General features: G+C 38.8%; 1 protein-coding gene across 5 annotated transcripts in view; it reads left to right on the top strand.

Moving 5' to 3' along the window:
• The window catches only part of TRPS1 (transcriptional repressor GATA binding 1), a 258348-nt gene that overhangs the window by 46302 nt on the left and 191274 nt on the right, over positions 1 to 20772 (top strand). For all 5 annotated transcript variants that reach the window (XM_045453862.1, XM_045453864.1, XM_045453866.1 and 2 more), the window contains 2 exons: positions 1884 to 2812; positions 16226 to 17355. In XM_045453862.1, coding sequence (XP_045309818.1) covers positions 1884 to 2812; positions 16226 to 17355 — 2059 coding nt within the window. The remainder of the gene's footprint in view (positions 1 to 1883; positions 2813 to 16225; positions 17356 to 20772) is intronic.

Consider the following 20772-nt stretch of genomic DNA (forward strand, 5'->3'; position numbering starts at 1 on the left):
AAAAAAATCTTAAAATAGATAAATAAATAGATAAATAAAAATAAGCTGACCAGTGTTCCATTTTTTTTTTTTAATAAGCAGTGGTTACCTAGCTTAGTTTATTTTAGGACCCAATGATAAAGACACCAAGGTGAAGACTCACTCCCTGCTCCCTGCCTTGACCAGGCAGGTTTACATGGCTTCATGACCATCAGTGGTACCTGAAACTTCAATCCTTCATCCTATCAATGTTTTTGTTTTTGTTGTTGTTCCAGGAGGAACATATACAGACTCTGTGCGTATTTGTTGGCTCATGTTATTGTTGTACTAAAAAGAAGAGTATACTTTCTTTAGTGCAGTTAATATTTTTTGACATTATTTTTGTAAAGTGAATTTTCCCCTTGCAAATGATTCTTTATAGTCAACCAGGGCATTAACTTGGCTCAGTGATTCATATTATACACATTTGCTTGACCAGCTCTTCAGAAATGAAGGTACATCCATATATGTCCGAAGCCAGTGTGGCTCCTCAGCACTTGTGAGAAATTACAGATGAGAATGACTAAAACGTGTTATTAATTTGGATTTTCTCAGGACATGTTGGATAATCATGGTGTAACTAACTCTGTTAAATCTGCCCCTGTGGCAGAGTCAGCTAGTAAAGAGGACTTGTCTTATTAGTCAGTCACAGGTGGATTTTCCTATGGGACATTTGGGGTGACAACTGACGGCATTTGCAGTGTTTCGGCTGGGAGATTAAGGGGACATAAGCCATGAACCTCGGTTCTGGACTAGTCTTAGTTGCTGCATTTTTTTATGGACACACCACAAATTGTTTCTTATCTCCTCATACTGAAGTTCTGATTCATTAGACTCCAGTAGGGGAATTTGTCACAGTATTCTTATTTTGACCATTCTCCTTGATGGCACTAACTTGAAAGGCACAGTCGAGGCAGCATGTGAAGGTGAACCTTGGGGAGGGTGCTGATAGTTGGCCATTCCAAGCTACAAAATGACAGCGTCGTATGATTCAGTTTAATAGTTTACTTTAGTTCATCTCCAGCGTGCTCCTGATGGTGAAATTGGTACTGTTTCCACCTGGTTGTGCTAAGAATCCAGGACTTAGTTAGCTTCCCCATCATGCTACATAGAGTCCTAGTAAAAGCCAACCTGGTCACTCTGATATGGACCAGGTTTTCCTCCTAACTTTCAGGCAAGCTCTCCAGTTGGGGCTTAAAGAAATTTATCGGTAGGACAGAGATGAGACATTTGTTACCCTCCATTCATGAAAGTAATAGGGCAGTTTTCACTTTGTTTATAACATGCTGTTTCTGTCTTTTGACTATGAGGATATTTTGGTTGAAATTACATTTATAGCTTGGTTGCACAGTATATAACCATATTGAATTCCAATTTATGTTGTTTATATACATAGCATATAAATAAACGTGTAATATATATTCTGTAAACATAAATGCATATATATTTCATAAACATAGCATGTGTATATATTATACATAATATATAAGGTTTATAAATAAGCATGTATACAGCATCAACTGTACCTGAAGAAAGTGAGCAAAAAATATCATTGGCAAACAAGAATAATAGGAAAGATAGAGCTATCAATGACAATAAATATTTTGGTATTCATAAAACCATTTAAAAATAGCAAATGAGCCACTCTATGACAAAAATAATTCTAAATGTAAATATTTGCTTTAGTCTCAGGTGGGTTTTTTTTTTTTTTGCTATTTTTCAAACATTTTTTTTTCCCTAGAGGAAGATTTTTGTATGCACCTTAAAAAAGCCTCAAGTAAGAATAAGTAAAATGTTCTATATTAGGTTGCATCTCTGCAACTTTCAAATAACCTCGCATTTCCTTTTCCCTTGCATTTTTACAGATATGGTCCGGAAAAAGAACCCCCCTCTGAGAAACGTTGTTAGCGAAGGCGAGGGCCAGACCCTGGAGCCTATAGGTACAGAAAGCAAGGTGTCTGGAAAGAACAAAGAATTTTCTGCAGATCAGATGTCAGAAAATACAGATCAGAGTGATGCTGCAGAACTGAATAATAAGGAGGAACATCGCTTGCATGGCCAAGATTCATCCTCTAGCAGCAAGAAGGGCCCCAAAAGCTCCAGCCTGAGTGAGAAGGCTGGCTTCAATTATGAAAGCCCCAGTAAAGGAGGAAACCTTCCCTCGCATCCACATGATGAGGTGACAGATAGAAATATGTTGGCTTTCTCATCTCCAGCTGTGGGGGGAGTCTGTGAGCCCTTGAAGTCTCCTCAACGAGCAGAGGCAGATGACCCTCAAGATACGGCCTGCACCCCAGCAGGGGACTTATTGGAGACGAAGGAAGATCATAAGATGTCACCAAAGGCCACGGAGGAAACAGGGCAGGCGCAGAGTAGTCAAGCCAATTGTCAAGGCTCAAGCCCAGTTTCAGTGGCCTCCAAAAACCCACAAGTGCCTTCAGATGGGGGTGTAAGACTGAATAAATCCAAAACCGACTTACTGGTAAATGACAACCCAGACCCGGCACCTCTGTCTCCAGAGCTTCAGGACTTTAAATGCAATATCTGTGGATATGGTTACTATGGCAATGACCCCACAGATCTGATTAAGCACTTCCGAAAGTATCACTTAGGACTGCATAACCGCACCAGGCAGGATGCTGAGCTGGACAGCAAAATCTTGGCCCTTCATAACATGGTGCAGTTCAGCCATTCCAAAGACTTCCAGAAGGTCAACCGTTCCGTGCTTTCTGGTGTGCTGCAGGACATCAATTCTTCAAGGCCTGTTTTACTAAATGGGACCTATGATGTACAGGTTTGTGCTTTGTGTTGTTCTCTCTTTATACAGAAAAGGTTACTGGTAATGAAGTGTGAATTCTTGCACGCATGGTAAAATCAAGTTCCCAGAACCAAAGGGGTAGTCTGCTAGATTCAGCGGGAGGATGGACACACTCCATAGCCATTTTATCCAAATGTGTATTCAGAGGGGTCTTTAATCTCTTATCATGGAAAATAGTCCCAATATCTCTATTAGGTTGGGAAAAGCCTTTTCACGGGATTAGGTAGGTTTCATATTTCTAGAAATATTTCGTGGTAATTTGGTGTTTTCACAGTCTTCCCAAAAATGGCACTCATCTTTATAGTTTCACATGATAGTAGTATATGCTTTGTTCTAATCTTAGATTAGAAATCTTTTGCTATAGTCTTTGCTTCAGTGAGGATCTTTCCTGTGTCTTGCATTAGGATTTAATTTTATACTCGGCCTGGCATCAAATTGGACTCGGTTTGGGTCATATGGACAGTTACACAGATATACTCCAGAAAAAGCAACCTAATTGCAAATGAAAATTTGGAAATAAAAGTTTACATTGATTATAAAGAAGTCAACGTGATTGTAAGTAGTAGGGACACCAGAATGACCTTGGTGCAGGCCAATAAAGCATTCCTTTCCGCATTTAAGGAAAATAGTAATTTATGAAAGCATTTAGCAGTAATTTAGATTTCTGCCTTTATTAAAACTGGCATACCTTTTTGATCTACTCTTCTGTCTTTAGTTTATGGCATATGTGAAATGGAAAAAAAATCTACCATTTCAAATAGAATGAAAGGCAGAACTGACGCTAAAGAAATGTATTCATTTCATTTTAAGCAATTTTAGCCTAGTCAGTACTCATGGTCAGCTTGAGAAAGTGTATTCGTTTCTGTTACCATCTGTAGTTTTTTATTGTATTATGCGGCCAGAGGATTTCAAAACATATTAGGTTTAATATTAACCTTCTTTAGGAATGATTAGAAGAAGTACCAGAGAACTAATGAAATTACATCATACTTATCTGACCTCCTAATTCCCTTAAAATATCAGTCATTTTGATCAACCCAATAGCTCTAGCACATTGGCTGTAGACCTCTTTATTGACCTAGTGCCAATTAAGAAAGGCAGGCAAAGGAATTCTAAATAACAGGTAGTGAACTTATTTCAGTACTTGTAAAAAAGAATCAGAGGAGAAATTTCCCAAGCCTTTAAAAATGTCAGAACAGCAATCTTATCACTTTCAAAGGGAGATAGGAAGAACTCTTAAAAAGCCAGTTTCATCTTTGTAGAGCTCTCTTAAAAATTCCATCCTACTTTGTGAATTTCCACAAATAGAATTATTTCTGTGGAGCAGCAAATTAAGCCAACATAGTTATTATGCATGAAAGCCGCATGCTTTGAACTGCTGTCTTATTAAAGATCATTTCACTGTCTTATGTCAGATACACTCTGCTGTCAAACCATGATTGGAAAGCAAATACGTGTTATAGATAAAAGGGTTAGAAGTGAATAATGTCAGTATGTGAACTGGTGTTTTATAATTAGCAAGTAATATGATGTTAATACCTGGATTTCCGGCAGGAGTTTCAGTTTGTTCACTCTGGGGACAAGTTCTGAAGGCAGCTGATCTGGGCTGTCAGGAAGGCTCTAAAATGAAGATTACTAAAGGCCGATGGTTTAGAAGAATTCAGATTTTTAAACACACTTCCATTTCCCCCAAACAGTTATTTGTTAGGTTCTTAGTTATTTATAGTAAAGTTTATGTTTGGGTAGAATGAGCTGGACACTTTTCCTGGGCAGTGATGTTAGAAATAAAACAGATGTGTGAGCTCTCCGAGTTTGAACTAATAGAAGGAGAAATAAAACAGCTGATCCTAAACTATGCTGTCTACTAAGTGCTGCAGAAGCACCCAGTAAAGAAGACAGAAAGGGGTAGGAAATAGCATCCAGGGAGATAATCTTGTTAAGATCAATTTTTTTTTTCCAGAGAAATAATATGGCTAAAAATAGAAAAAAGCAATCTGTGGGAAAAGCAGATGATTATTTCAAAGAAACGATTGGATTTAGAAGCAAGTCTAAAGAGAGTTAACTTTTTTCAGTGTAGGAATAGAACACTAAATACACTTTTAGGCCAAATGCTGATCTTGAGGACTCTGCACATGCCAGATGTTGATGCAGAAATGTGTCCAAAGATGAGTAACTTATTAGTACTTTTATGCTGAAATAAATATTGAGCGGCTTCTCTGTATGCATAAACTGAATAAAAGCACATCTGAAATTCCCCTTATTACCCGCAAGGGTTTGTGTGCTGAAATGCTGTTTGAGGGCCTTCTTTCCTTGGCTCTGGAACTGTGTGGGGACTAAAAGCTGTGCAGGATAAAATGCTGACTGTAGAATTTCTTTAACACGGTTCTGTCAGACATTTGTAGTAAGTTAATGGCTGTGTGTGTATTCTGATAAAAAGATGTTGGTAAATATGAGTGTTACAGACAAGTAATCATTCTATTTCAGGAATTATTTATATAAATCTGTAATGTAAGCTAATAATAAATGTAACGAATGACCAATTCATTAATCTTTTTCAATTAAACTGGCCTTTTTTTTTTTAAACATTCAGGACAGTTGGTGGTTAATGATAGATTTATGACATTTTAGGCAAAAAAAAAAAAAAAAAAAAAAAAAAGCCAGAAGTACAGGACATAAGAACTCTGTGGCTTTGATCTGTATTATAGTTTGACACGGATGATTTTAAATAATTTGAACTGACTCAATTGCAAACATAAGATATACCATTGGGAAAAAGAAATAATTTAAACAAATGTTAAGATTTCCAGTTCCAAGTTCAGATTATTTGACATGTATTTGTGGGAATAATTGAAGTTTAGACATACTCGCACTGACAAGTATTCACTTCTGTGTAAATTTTATTACAAATAGGGAAGTCAAAGAATTCTATATTCCTTTAAAAATAGCACCAAATAACAATGTTTCTTTATACTGCAGAGTTAGATAGAGCCCCAGTTGGATAATAGAGCCCCAGTCGGGTAATGGAGGCCACCTTAAATGGCCATATCATGAAACTAGGACAGTCTTCCCTGAGTGTTGAATTCAGATCCTCCCCGTCATATGTTGTACGTTGAGGTAGCATGCCCAGCCCTGAGATCAGAAGGCATGCCAATTCTTTACCAAGAAAAACAAGGAAAGATATAATGGCTAGCTTAGAGCTATTTGACTCGATTGGGATGTTAGTTTTTTAATTTTTAAATGTAACCTGGGTTTTATCAATTGTTATGCCTAAATTTTTTTTAAAATAATGGATGTAACATGATTGGTAAGCCCTTCCTGTAATTTTTACTACCTGTATTCAGCCTTTGAGGCTCACATATAGACCATAATAGGACAAGAGATTGAGTTCTTCAAAAAGTAATTACAGCTTCTTTCTTTGTAATCTGCTTTATTATGCTTATATTTAAACCATCGCTGAATGGAGGCCGAAGTTGTTAAACATCGACTTTGCTGTTTCATTAGGGCTTAATGTGCTGTGCATTAGGGCATTTGCGTCATCTTTATGGGGGAGCTCTTAGTCCTTAGATCAGGTTATAAACGTCGGAGTCCTGTCAAGATGTGCTTCCCACGGGAAAGTGTTGAAGCTATCCCAAGTTTATAAATGCTCACAAGGTACATGTTGCCTTTCCTTATTAGTGTACCTTTTCTGTTATTCTGCATTATTCAAGACTCCCAGAAGGGAGCTACAGGATTCCAGCTATTAAATTTATTTTGGCCTTTAATGAAATTTTAAGGTTAATAGAAAAATCTCACTATTAACTTACCAGTTACTGTCTTGTGTCTGAGCTAGGAGCACTACATTTCTGTTCTGTAAATATTTTTATCAGAGTTGCACAATATGTCATGTTAGAAGCAGGAAGAACAGATTTTAGAGATAGGAAGTCATCCTTTGTATTTGTGTTTTCAACATATTTAACTCTATGAGCTTTATAGACCCTTAACATATGGCAGGACATTGATTTGAACAGGGGGTTAACAGCTTGGTCTGGGGGAAAAAAAATCTGAGAACATTAATCTCATTTTGGTTTATTTTGACTTTTCTTGAATTTTGCTTCCAAATATTTATTTTTTGCCGTGGAGTTTCCTTTGATCTGGAGTAGGAGGGAAGTGGTAGATCTTAGCAGGTTCTGTTTCTTTGTTTTTCTGAGTTGAGGACAATTGCACTTTAGAACAACTGGTGAATGAGACTTTAATCACTTCAGACTGTCTATAGAGTACAGAATGTTTGTCATATGAACCCATACTTGTTTTCAGGTCTGTGCCTCTTTAACAAGTAATAAAGTGTGCAAAATAAAACATATGCTCACCCTAGGGCCATCAAGCAAAGTAAAGTTCTGGCATTTGCCAGGTTATTTTCCTCATCAAGATGGCCGAGCTGGATAGTGTAGCTTCCCAGGGAGGGGGGTAGAGTAGTTTGACTGTCTTCACTAATCCTTTCACCTGCATGTTGGTTAAATCTCCATGTGGCTTTGTTGCAAGAGAGTCAGTATGAGGAATGTCAATCTCTCCTTGATTTTCAGTTTTCTTGCTATCATTTAAAGAACGTGTATCGCTTTCTTGAATATCAGTATTTCTCTCTAGGCAGAATGTTGAGAAGAAGAAATCCATGGTTATTAGTGCATCGAATCAAATTTAGCATTATTCACCTCTTAATAAAAAATGTTTTAAAAAATTAAGAAAAAAAAATGATCCTCAAATCTGCTAACCATATCAAGTCAGCAGGTCAGTCAGTGCATTTTGTTTCTTGGGTCATTGGAATTACGGCATACATGGAGCTGTTTGGAAACACGGATTCATGAGTAGTGCCCAACCCCAAGAAAGTTTGGAGGGACGGGTTGCATGAAGTCTGTTTCTGAGAATCTAAATTAGACCATAGACCTCTTGAATTCTTCATCATATGGTTTTAGTTTGAAGTAAGTGTTAGGAATTTTCGGAATATCAGAGAAGATCGTGGCTTTAGTTAAATTGGAAGTCAGATGTAAAATTTATTTTTCTGTATTTTAATTTGATTCATACTTTTCTCATCAATAACTTATATAATCAAAATTGTACGTATCTTTCGGGTTGTCTTCCAATTTTGGATTCACTTCTGACAATAGCTAACAATTGATTAAGGGTTTCTTTCATGCATATGTAGATCTAAGCTCTTTATGTGGATTAACTTATCTTCATAAAAACCCTTGATGTAGACATCACTATTATGTCCATTTTTTTTTTTTTTTTGAGTGAGAAAGTAGGCATAGAGGAATTCAAGTAACCTGTCCAAGATCACACAGATGTGTAAGTAGGGTAAATGGGATGTAAGCCAGGGTACACAGGCTGCCGAAACCTTCTTCACAACCACTATAACATGAACTTCTCAAATACAAGACTGAGTTGACTTCAACTACAAAAACAAGGAAGAGAATCCAACTGCATGTAAGGGAGGAGATACAAGACTGGTACACCAGGGCTCTTTGATGCATCCTCTGGGAATCACGTTGAATTTGGGGACTTCAGTGATTTTTTTTTGAGATTGTCTCTTATCCAGTCCATGCAGTGTAATGCTGCCTTATTGGAACTTAGTAGACTCATAATTGAAATCATTGAAAAGAAAATAGCGTTGCTGATTTGCCTTTTTTTTTAAATTACTGTGATTCATTTCTACTGGTATTTTTGCTACAGAAGCTAGTTCCGATAGAGCGAGGAAGGGCCAGATTTTGATTTAATCAATCAAGGGTGCAATGCTTTATCCCCAAATGAAGCAACATTTTATCCATGTATTAGATTTGTTTTATATTCCCCTCATTTGGAGGACTTTGGTTTAGAGATTTGTGATTTAATATACGGCCAGAGAGTTGTATTCTTCTTTTCTGGTTACTAGGCACAATCCAGGAGTTGGTTTATCTATGAAGGTTAAATATTACGGAGATGCATCCAGCTCCCATTTATGTTCTCTATTGCTGTGTAAGTAAAGTTTTATTCTTTGCTCGCGAGTAAGTACAGGAACGGGTGTGAGGCACAGAAGACACCAGAGTGTCTTCAGAGTGTCTCATGTGCATGTACTGCATACCCCAAACGAGCTCAGAGCCCTGTGGTCTCCCTACATTCTGAAAGTGAGGGGTGGGGCCACAGGGAGGGACTTGAGAAATACTTCTCCTCTTGCAGCCCCCCTTTAATACTTAGATGACTCACTGATGTCAGCCTGTCAGCCTGAAGAACACCTGAATTCTTTCATGAGTCCACTAACATATTTGGGGATCTTACAATAAACAGTGGTTTGTTCTAAGACCTGTTTTTCCAGCTGATGGGAGGCTGCACTGGCATCTCAAAGTCAACCTGCCTAAAGTTAAAGTTGTTAGCTCCTTCCCTAATGGTCCCCCCACCCCCCGCCCTTTCTAATGTACTCCCATTTCCAAATTGATGGGGCTGGAAATACCACAGTTACCCTGGATTTCTTTCTGATGTGTATCTCCCCCCAAACAATGGAGTAGTTTGCTCTGGTCTTCCCCGCCTGATGCTTCTACGGCCCCCACCCTTCATGTTTACTTAGTAGATTCTTAGTGGTTTCCTAGTTACTTCTTGTCTCTTTCTGATAGCTTCTGTTCTCTTCTTTTCCTTTCTCTTCAGCTCTTGCCTCAACCCCATATCTTCCTCCATCCCTCCTCTCCTTTTCCTTTCTCTCTTTTCTCCCTCCTTCTGCCTTCTCTCCTCCTTCCCTTCCTCCCTCCTTTAATTAATTTTTAAAAATTCTGTTTAGAGATCCATCATCCTACATTTTGTAGGAAGTATAGGTCTACTTTCTAGAAAAGGCGTATCATTTTAATTATACTTACATAATTAAATATAACTCTCCAGTCCCTCCACCATTCTCCAAGTCTTCTCTCATCCCCCAGTCTCCCTTCACATTTCCCTAGAACAGCTTGCACCTTTTCACTGCCATTCACACTGGACTCACTTTGTTTCCTGCACCTGAAGAGCCTTTCCACAATCACTGCCTTTGAGGCTCGTCTCAAGTGGCAACTCTGTGTCCCCCGCTCAGTTTCTCCTTCCAGAAGCTGACCTGGCCCTGTTGCTTGGGTCCTCTTCCTCTGTGTTGTCACGGAACTGGGTTCCTGTCCCAGCAGAAGCACATGCACTCTACCGTCCTTGTCATTTATTTCCTTGTGAACTCTCTGCAGCAGCCCACAGACACGTGGGGTTTTGGACCCTGTCACTTCTGTGTGTGTCGTCTGTGTTCGGCACACAGGAGGCATGAAACAAAGCACCCTTCCCTAGAGGAAGGATGTTCCACGGTGCTGCCACTCTGTTTTCCCATTTAAGACGCTTTTTAGCACAAATACCGGATTCTTATTTATCTCCATTAAGAGCCGGTGGCACAGGTAGTTCAGATGCAGGAGAGGGGTTAGTTCTGTGGATAATGCCCCCAGCCTTATAATTCACCTGCATTACATTTTCTGTTTTGTTTGGCATTTTCCCTTGTAAGACAATGTTTTTCTAAATTGTTGAGACTGACTTTAAGATTGATTGGTGTTCTGTCAGCCCAAATACCAAATAATCATAGAGACTTAGTTCAGTTTATTATGCTGAGTGATGTAGGAAAACCAGTAGGGGTGGACTCTTGATGGCTGTAATCCAAAAGCTGATAATAAAAATGTACATAATTTAATTAAAATTTTTATTATTATTTTTTATTTTTAAGACAGAGCGAGAGCAGGGGACGGGCAGAGAGAGAGGGAGACACAGAATCCGAAGCAAGCCCCAGGCTCTGAGCTGTCAGCACAGAGCCCGATGCAGGGCTCGACCTCACAAACCGTGAGATCATGACCTGAGCTGAAGTCGGATGCTTAACGGACTGAGCCACCCAGGCGTCCCAAAAATGTGCATAATTTAAAATATGCTGTGTTTTACACTTAAAATCAAGTTGAGTTTTGGTTATCCCCCCACAAAAAATATGGTTGGCTCTTATAATTCAAAAAATTGTTTGGATTTGTTCCTTATTTTTAAGAAGGGTGTTTATTGGCGTTACGGCAGGGACAACCAGGAGCAGCAGGAATAGGATGTGATAGTGGGGGGCCAAGAGAGTCGCCATCTAATTCGGTTTGTTGTTGGAATGTTTAAGCTTGTAGTCTCTCTCAGAGATTGCAGCACCCCCCATGCTGCATGGTGCTTTCTGAAGCACTCTCCAAGGCAGAAATGCTGCCTATGTAGATTAACACATTCATTCCGACTATAGCTATTTTCGGCCAAGATCGGCCCTGACAGATTTCTTCAAGCTCTTTGTAACTTCAGTATTTGAACAGCGATTTTTAACAACTTAGCTTTTTATTAAGTGAAGGTTTTACTTTTTTGACTAACAGCCCATAACCTCAAGTCCCCTTAAATTAGTACCCTCCTAATTGTCTCTGTTGCTATCAATTATAGTACTTGAAAGTGAACCACATCTGAGGAAGAGTTTGTGTTTAGTTCAAACACCTCTTTTTGTTCCGCTGACAATAAGTACATGTGCTGAAGTGTCATTTTGGGAGTTCTTGAGGCTTCAAAAAATCTTTTCCTTTGACATATTTTCTTAGATATCATTCTTACCAGTTTTTATTCCATATTATTAGAAGGAAATAAATTAATTAAGGTTAAAGTCTTTGAAAAAAAGCCAGCCTTTTATGTTTTTAACTTCAACAGTGAAACAGTTTTGTGAAAAGACATATGTAAATAAATTATAAACAAAGGCCAATGAAACATACTACATGGAAGGAATAGTTTTTAAAACTAACTTAAAAATGGAAGAAAAAGCCATCCTAGTCCTTATTCAGTGAAAAGTAACTTCAAATCTGTTCTTTTTCATGCCTTCACAGATAAGTTGGTTGTTTCTAAACTGTAACTCATAAGCAAATGGCTCCCTAGTCATTTGTTTTTGGGTGAAAGATACATTTTGTTCAGTTTTTTGAAGAAGCCCAAATATGTCAGGTTGAGTCAACGGTGCGGGGGAGGTGTGTGAATTACAATCACTTTTTTCTTTTTATCCCAGGTAACTCAGGGGATTTTGGGGGGGGGGGTGGATTTCCATCTATGCTCACATCTCCCATAATGACTCCATTCAACCCAGATATATTGAGCCCTTGCTTGCGTCCAAAGATGAATAAAATATTATTCTTTCAGTCCAAGAAGGAATATAAACAGAAACACGTGCTTAGTAACAACAGAATCCTACCTTTTCATTTACAGCTAAGAATACTGAGATTGACAAGTTTATGAATTTGTCATGGAATGACTTCACCATTTTCCCACTATGTAGTCTTTTCATCCGCTTAGCACGAGCAATTACATTAGGTAGTTCATTTTATTAAATAATAATCCCATTCATGTGACTAGTACTGTAGACTGTGCTAACATGGTATTCACTAGCTACATGTGCCTATTTAAATTTCGGTTAATTTAAATTAGTGAAAAGTTAATAAAAATTACTTAAATCTGTTCTTTGGTTGCACTAGCCCTGTTTCAAGTGTTCAGTAGCCACGCGTGGTCCGTGGCCATGGTAGAGACAGGGTAGATTGCAGAACATTTCCAGCATCTCAGAAAGTTCTTTTAGACAGTACTGATCTTCAGTTTGCAAATCAGTTTCAGGTACATTCTCTCAGTTGATCCTCACAATAATCCTGCAAGATAGCAAGGTGTGTACATTGACATCCAGAAAGGTGAGGAAACTGAGGTGCCAGGAGGTTCAATAATGTATCTTTGCATAGACTTACGTTATAGAACTTCCCTTGGGAGCAAGCAAATCCAAGTAATATGAATACAAATGAATAAAGACTTTCATCTACAAATCTTGATCTTCAAATGCAGTAGTTTAAAGGCAGAGAGGTGGCCTAGCTTGCTCACTGTTGTACTCTATCATCAGTTACAGAGATCGGCACAAACTAAGTACTCAATAGCTACTAATTACATGAATGAATAGGTGTAATTTTTGGTCCAAACGGAATTTACAGTTTAATAGAAATTTTAAAATACGGATATCCGTGTCAAAGGAGCTGCTGGGTTAACGGGTTATAATTATAACTTACACTCTTTATTCTGCTTGTGATCTCTCTTTTAGTAGAGTCCTAGCTAGGGAATGGTAACCTTTTTTCTACTCCTTGCTGGGTTCAGCCATTTGAAAAGTTTGAAATAGTTCTCTGAATGTGTGGTGCTCTTTCCTGGCAATAAGATTCAATACACTGTTGCTGCAAATACTTGCTTTGTATAACTGTTATTGCTGTGTATTTTTGTTTAATCTAGGAAACAGTTGTTTTAAGTTAACATTTGGAGGTCATGAAAATACAGTGAATATGGTCAGTAGTCCTAGGTATGGTCTCCTAAAATAATAAATTATGTTTTATTTTAGAATGGCATTTAAATGATATGAAACAGTTTATTTGACCATGACTTAAATGTACATCTCTTACAAAGAAAGTACAAAAATGTCCACAAGTGTAGCCTTCAGGTCTTTTTGAAAGAGAAGAGGAATAGAACACTAAGTAACAATGTTTCCCAAAGTTAGCTTTTATATTCTATAAAACATATAATTCTAATGTTATATCAGCTTTAAGTAATATAAAAACTAATATGATTTAGTGGCTATTTACCAAGAAGGCAAATAGATAACCTACGTCAATATCATTATTATTGTTCTTGTCATTAAATGAGATCCTTGTGTTTTTGTTTGCCTGCTTAGGTGGTTTGTAAAAGAGTATCTTACATAATGATCCTTAAAAAAATTTTTAATGTTTATTTATTTTTGAGAGAGAGAGAGAGAGCAGAGGAGGGGCAGAGAGAGAAGGAGACACAGAATCCAAAACAGGCTCCAGGCTCCGTGCTGTCAGTATAGAGCCTGACTCAGGGCTTGAACCCTCGAAGTGTGAGATGGTGACCTCAACCGAGTGAGCCACCTGGGTGCCCCAAAAGAGTATCTTACATAATAATCTTAAATAATGGAGCTGGCTGGTTTTCCCTGGGTAAAAAAAAAAAACACAACTTGTAGACACACAAATACCACCAACTTAAAAGATTTAATGTGGTTTGCATAGCAAGTTAATTAGTCCGAAGCCAGAATGCTTTACTGGCAGTTTTGGTTTTGTTTGTTTACTGAATGGCCTTTCTTTCATGGTCTATGCACCTGATAGTAGTCATTTTTAGCCTGGGTTTTCTGACTTTTAAAGTTGTCAAATACTGGAAGGGATGTTGTGATGCTTAATAATAATTTTGATGCACTTCAGATTCCTATGTTTCGGGATTTCTTAGGACTTTATAGAAGTTCAGCCCTTCCAGTGTAGACATGGCTTATGAGACTTGAAGATTGCAAAATCAAAGAAATAGTGATAATGTGTCATGATTTCTCAGGAATCCCTTTCTACAAGCAGAAATTACAGATACTTTATATCAGGAAGATCGACAACTTTGAAACTAAAAGCTGGTAACTAAACCAAGAAAATTTTTGCATACTGGCTTTTTCACTCGCATTAGAAGGGAATGGCATACTTCTCAATTTGCCCCCTTTGATTCAAGTTGAATTTCCTGCACAAAGTACCAGAGTTGATGGAATCACATTTAAATGCTTTGTTTCTGAAATTAAGGTTTCTCCTCACCTCCAGTGAACTGGGTTATAGATGGAGGGATTTTGTAATAGCATTACATCTCAGGGCATATTTTAGTTGTTCTGGTCCCTGAAGTGCTAGGTTAGAAAGGCGAATAGACTGTATCCTCCTGTGGTCTGGCTTTGACATCTCTCGCACTGCTGATTGCCAGGCTGCTGGCTGGGAGGGTGCCCCATTCTTCCCTCTGGTCAGATGATGCTCTGCTATTGTTGACAGACTGAAGTCTGTGTGCTTGCCATGGGGGATGTGGACATCACCAAAAGTGATACATTGTCATCCTTGGGTTACAGGCTGTGAGAGATGTTTGTAAATTATTATCTTAATGTATAGTAAGGGTTGAGCTGTTTCTGTGTTCATGCACACTTCCTAGAACTCTAAGACTGGAAATAAAGTGGAGGTTGCCCCAGATAAGCCAGCTCTTGGCCGGACAAGGTAATTTGATCAAGCTCACAACCTGTCTTTAAGTCGAAGCAGTGACTACGGTCTGAGTCCTGTACAGTAGAGGTATAAGCGTGTCTCTCAATGTGCTAAGGGAATGTTATTTGCATATTAAGTAGAACCTCTTAAATGATTTTGAGATGCTTGAGACCTTTCTCCTAGAGTGATTTGGATATGAGCAGTGATCGCACATGTCATTTTTGAGCAGCTGGTGAAGAAGGCAGAACATGATTATGTCACGTGCTTAATCTGTTACATCTGGTAGCTAGAAAAATTCAGAAATTCTCCGATAGTCAGAAGAGGAGATCTCTTCCTTTTTGGAGGATTTCTACAAAAACTCTGTTTTAAACCAGGAGTTTTGTCTGCTCAGTGGTGGCGCTTGGTTAAGCTGCCTGTTGCAGTGCCCACTGAGGAAGGACTTTATATATAGTGGCCTTTGAATGCCTTCATTGCCCTAATGCTGTAAGTTTTATAACTTGAGATAGGAAGAAGAGCTGTGATCATTTCTATGGTGGGATTATTTTGTTTTGGCCTTTGAACATCCCCGTGACCCACTGAGACAGAGCCTTGATCCAGTGGGACTGAGCTTTGATCAAATGAGGCCCTGGAAGATTTTCTACTTTTCCTTTATCCTAGATCGGGAAACATTTTAAACTCTTTACATTAGACCTTCTTCACTAAGACTTCAAGTCCACTGCCTTAACTTCATTTTTAGTCTAATAGTGCCTGCTTGGGTTTTTAATTACCAGCCATTTTGTGTGGTCATGTTAACACCTTCATTTTACCCGAAAGGGAGGCTTCGTCTTTGCCCAAAGCCTCATCGCTATAGGAACTGAACAAGGATTTCCTTGGAGAACATCTGCATTGAGCAATCTCTAAGCAACTGCCTCTGGTTTTGACAGCAGCCCTTAACTTCATGAAAAGAAATCCCCTGTGATTTGGATGCTTCTGCAAGCATGTGGTTACAGGGAGGCAGTAGTAAAACCTACTTACATGAAAATTGTTTTCTTGGCTTTTTTTTTAAAAAAAAATATTAAATCCATTGAATTAGTTATAGTACTCTATTGCTTATCTTTGACTGTTGCTTTGGCCAAAAATGTTTAGCATAATGAGCCTCTCAAAAGAGTAGCTATTGAGAAATGAAGAGTGCATTTCTTTGGCGCTGATTATTCAAGTGATTTCATATTAAGCAGAAGTACTATTGTATTTTTTGATGTGGAATACTTGGCAGTGCCCCCTCCTCCCTCCTACAGAGAGCACTGAAGTAATGACACCTTTAAAGTAACATCCATCTCTTCCATACCAGGTCACTTCAGGTGGAACGTTCATTGGCATTGGACGGAAAACACCGGATTGCCAAGGAAACACCAAGTACTTCCGCTGTAAATTCTGCAATTTCACTTACATGGGCAACTCCTCAACTGAACTAGAACAGCATTTTCTTCAGACTCACCCGAACAAAATAAAAGCTTCTCTCCCCTCCTCTGAGGGTGCAAAACCTTCAGAGAAAAACTCTAACAAATCCATCCCTGCACTTCGATCTGGCGATTCTGGAGACTTGGGAAAGTGGCAGGACAAGATCACAGTCAAGGCAGGAGATGACACTCCTGTTGGCTACTCGGTGCCCATCAAGCCCCTCGATTCCTCGAGACAAAATGGTACAGAGGCCACCAGTTACTACTGGTGTAAATTCTGTAGTTTCAGCTGTGAGTCCTCTAGCTCACTTAAACTGTTAGAACATTACGGCAAACAGCACGGAGGAGCGCAGTCAGGCTGCCTTAATCCAGAATTGAATGATAAGCTTTCCAGGGGCTCTGTCATTAATCAGAATGATCTAGCCAAAAGTGCAGAAGGGGAGCCAATGACCAAGGCAGACAAGGGCTCTAGTGGGGCTAAAAAGAAGGATTTCTCCAGCAAGGGAGCAGAGGATAACATGGTGACCAGCTACAATTGTCAGTTCTGCGACTTTAGATACTCCAAAAGCCATGGCCCCGATGTAATTATAGTGGGGCCGCTTCTCCGTCACTATCAGCAGCTCCATAACATTCATAAGTGTACCATTAAACACTGTCCATTCTGTCCCAGAGGCCTTTGCAGCCCAGAAAAGCACCTTGGAGAAATTACTTATCCATTTGCATGTAGAAAAAGTAATTGTTCCCACTGTGCACTCTTGCTTTTGCACTTGTCTCCTGGGGCGGCTGGAAGCTCAAGAGTCAAACACCAGTGCCACCAGTGCTCGTTCTCCACCCCTGATGTAGATGTGCTCCTCTTCCATTACGAGAGTGTGCATGAGTCCCAAGCATCAGATGTCAAACAGGAAGCCAATCATCTGCAAGGATCGGATGGGCAGCCAGCTGTCAAGGAAAGCAAAGAACACTCATGTACCAAATGTGATTTCATTACCCAGGTGGAAGAAGAGATTTCCCGACACTACAGGTAAGCCATAGCGGGGTGGGGGCGGGGGGGATATTAACAGAATGATAGGAAGAATCCAGAGGGCTGATCCAAGAATCATTGGGAATGATTGCAGTGACTTGGGGACGAGTGAACATAAAAGATCGTTAATAAAACTGCAGATTATGTATTTATAGATGTGGTAACCACAGATTCTAATTTGGTTACTTGTTTCAGACCATTTACTCTTCTGCTTCATACCTGTTTTGTACTGTTTACTGAGTGTGTTTTAAAAATTGCAGTGATGACGGTAATGCTGATGAGTTTACTCATTTACCACAATCCCGTTTATTTGTCCTTGCTAAGTGACTCCACATCCCATAATTTTTGATGGAGGAGCTCCCAAATGAAAGGTGCCATTATAACATGTTCTCTTCTCCACTCCAACTGGAAAATGATCCGCTTGAGAACACGTTGCTCATTTTTCTTTTCAAATGAGATTGGACATCCTTCTGGCTTTAAAACATTGAGCAACACCTTTGTTTCGCAAAGAAACCGTAATCTGAAGGTGAGCGTATTGTCATAGGTGTGACTTTGGATTTCTGTACACTCACTCCTCGGAGCAGGTAAAACGACTTCGGCTATTCCAGATTCGTAAACAGAGATACAGGATATATGTTCATTTTTTTTTCACCTCGACCCTATTCTCTGTATAAATGTTAGTCTTCCCAGTTCACCTTTCGTGTTTTCTAAAGACGGGTTTAGGATACGTATCTTTATTTCATTTCTGTATTCATTCCTTAACTGATTAATTCCAAAAATGTGCATTGTGCCAGGCATTGATGATAAAGGAGAGAACAAGATGAACATAGTCAATGCCCACAGGGAACTTACAATTTAGTAGGGAAGACGTTCACAGATCATTGTGAGTACGAGTGTCATGACAGATGAAGTAGAGGCCACTGTGTTTGATGAGAATGACCTCATAGCCCAATATGGTAGATGAGGAAATGCCTCTTTGAAGAAGGAACATTTACACTGAGAGTTGGTTATATGACTAGGAATTAGTTTAGCACAATCCCGGTAATACAGCATGTTCTGATGTTACTTGGCACTCAGTGGGTGTTTTCTTGCAATAGCGCTTAGAGATGCATCAAAGTAAAGAGCTTTATTTACTCCTTTTAAGTGTTTTTCCGTATGTAGACTCAGTATCCTAGTTCAAAAATCTAGTCATTTTATTTTTCCCATCCCAAGATTCTAAACAGTTCCTCTCATTCTTTTTGAAAGCGTGTGTTAGTTTAAGTGCGTGTGTGTTTTGTCAGTCACCAGTAATGAAGCAGTTCATGTCCAACAATAGGCTAATAATGTTAGATGTTAATTTGAAGGGCATCCTAATGTTCACAGTGAATCTAAATGTTCAGAAAACACTTCCTTGAGATTTACACTGTTTAATTTATAAGGTCAGCCCTAGGAAAGACACAGTCCTGCAATCAAATATGTGTTCACACTTGTAGTGAGTGTTTCTGGCTCCTCTGATGTTAGCTGCATGCTAATTTATTTCTGGGCTAGCAGACATTAGCTTCCTTCTGAGCTTTACTAGTGTGCATATACATTTGTTAGGTGCTGTAAAAATTAGGTAATCTTGTCTGGGTTTAAAAGAGGAGACTTTCTTTAATCATGAGGAAATTAGCCACACACACACCACACACACACACACACACACACACACACTATACACACACATGTACATACATACACATCTGGATACCAGATCATTTGCATTAGTGGCTCTTTTTGAGGAAGCTGAGGCCATTGCTTGAAAACCTGTCTGGAAAAACAGACTTTCTGTATGCTTTGGTTAAACAAAAAAAAATTCTCCCAAGAAATGAAAGTATGAATAAAAATATGACTGAATAATTTCAGAGTTTAGTTAGTAGTCAGTAAGGACAATAAGCTCTAGAAGGAAGAGACTAGTCTCTTATTGTTCACTGCTCTGTCTACACAATTTAGCACAGTGCCAGAATGGCTAATAAGTGCTCAGTGAGTAGATCTTTAAGTAAATGAAGTGCCTGTGAGTTTTTGACTTCACAGTCGTTAAGGATAAGCCAAGATCTCCATGGTGAGTTACAGTTTAATCTGAGACTATTATAAAGTCTCAAACCCTTCTGAAGATTTAGGGCTCCACACCAAATAACAATTGTGTGTGCATTTTGGATGTCAGTCACCCTTTCAGCACTTTATTAGATGAGAAAACTGAGCAGTACTTGTTCCTAGGGCATCAAAATACTCCTGCACTTGTTCTTAAAACCTGATGTAATTTGTGTGGTCCTGGATCCTTTAGGTTGCTGAGTAGTTTATCTCTGATCTGTTTATGAGATCTTACAGAAATATTTGAAATGTGGAGACTTATGCTTTCAGAAACTCTACTGAAAGTTGAACAACAGTGGAGGCTTGAGGGATACGAAAGGGAATAGTTCTGTGGGTGCTGAAAATCTGTTCCATCAACGCATTTTCCCCACATGCTGTATTTTGAAGATAGCATAAAAGAACAAGTTTACCATATCACAGTAATATTTTTTCTGGTTAAATTTGTGTTGATTCATATTATTCATGTTGGGAAACTTTCTCCATAATTCTGGTATAACTAGGGAATATTCTTGGCTTTTGAGTGCTTTATAAATAAGACTTACAGTGTAGTAAGAAGGTAGTACAATCTATGATCTATAAAATATGTGAAATCAGGTAGCTATAAGAAAAACTACAGCTGAGAAGCAGGAGAGTTGATTTAGAGCTATGAGTGAAATCCTTAGTGTGGATTCTATTCGGTGGGCATTTTCATGAAGAACCAGGTTTAACCTCAGTTGAATTGAAAACATTATTCAGTCAGCAACTGGAACTTGATCAGTTCTTTTTTCCTAACATTTCATATTTATTTATGGTGCCCCTAGCTCACATTTGACTGACTTACTGTATTCCACCCATGAATTTGTTTCTCACACTCCCTTTCTTTTATTATTTATCACTTGATTAAACAGTATACCCCTTCTCTAATTGACCACCATTCTCATCAAAATTGTCAGTGTTATAACTTACTGCTCTGGAGTCGGTAGGAGCACTGTCCCCTTAGAAAACAATGATATTAGATGAAACATACTTTTCAATGCCTTGCTAGACTCCTGTGAATTAAGGGAAACTTCTGAAACTTTTCTCATCTTTCCTTCACCAAGATTGGACAAAACCCACACTGGGGAGAAGTGAACAGCAAGCATGGAGTGTGAGGTTGCACTGAGGCAAATAGCAGTCGGTCAGGAGACTATGCCTGGAGTCACTGAGAGAGAGAGGCTGCTGAATCTGAGTTTTACTTTAAGCTGGCACCTTGAAGGTAGCTAAAGTGATTCCACATTTAGAGCCTTCGCTGACTTCTGTCAGAAGTAGGCGCACATTTGTCTAGATGAAATA

Source organism: Leopardus geoffroyi, chromosome C3, assembly GCF_018350155.1.
Source record: "Leopardus geoffroyi isolate Oge1 chromosome C3, O.geoffroyi_Oge1_pat1.0, whole genome shotgun sequence".
Taxonomy (NCBI): Eukaryota; Metazoa; Chordata; class Mammalia; order Carnivora; family Felidae; genus Leopardus; species Leopardus geoffroyi.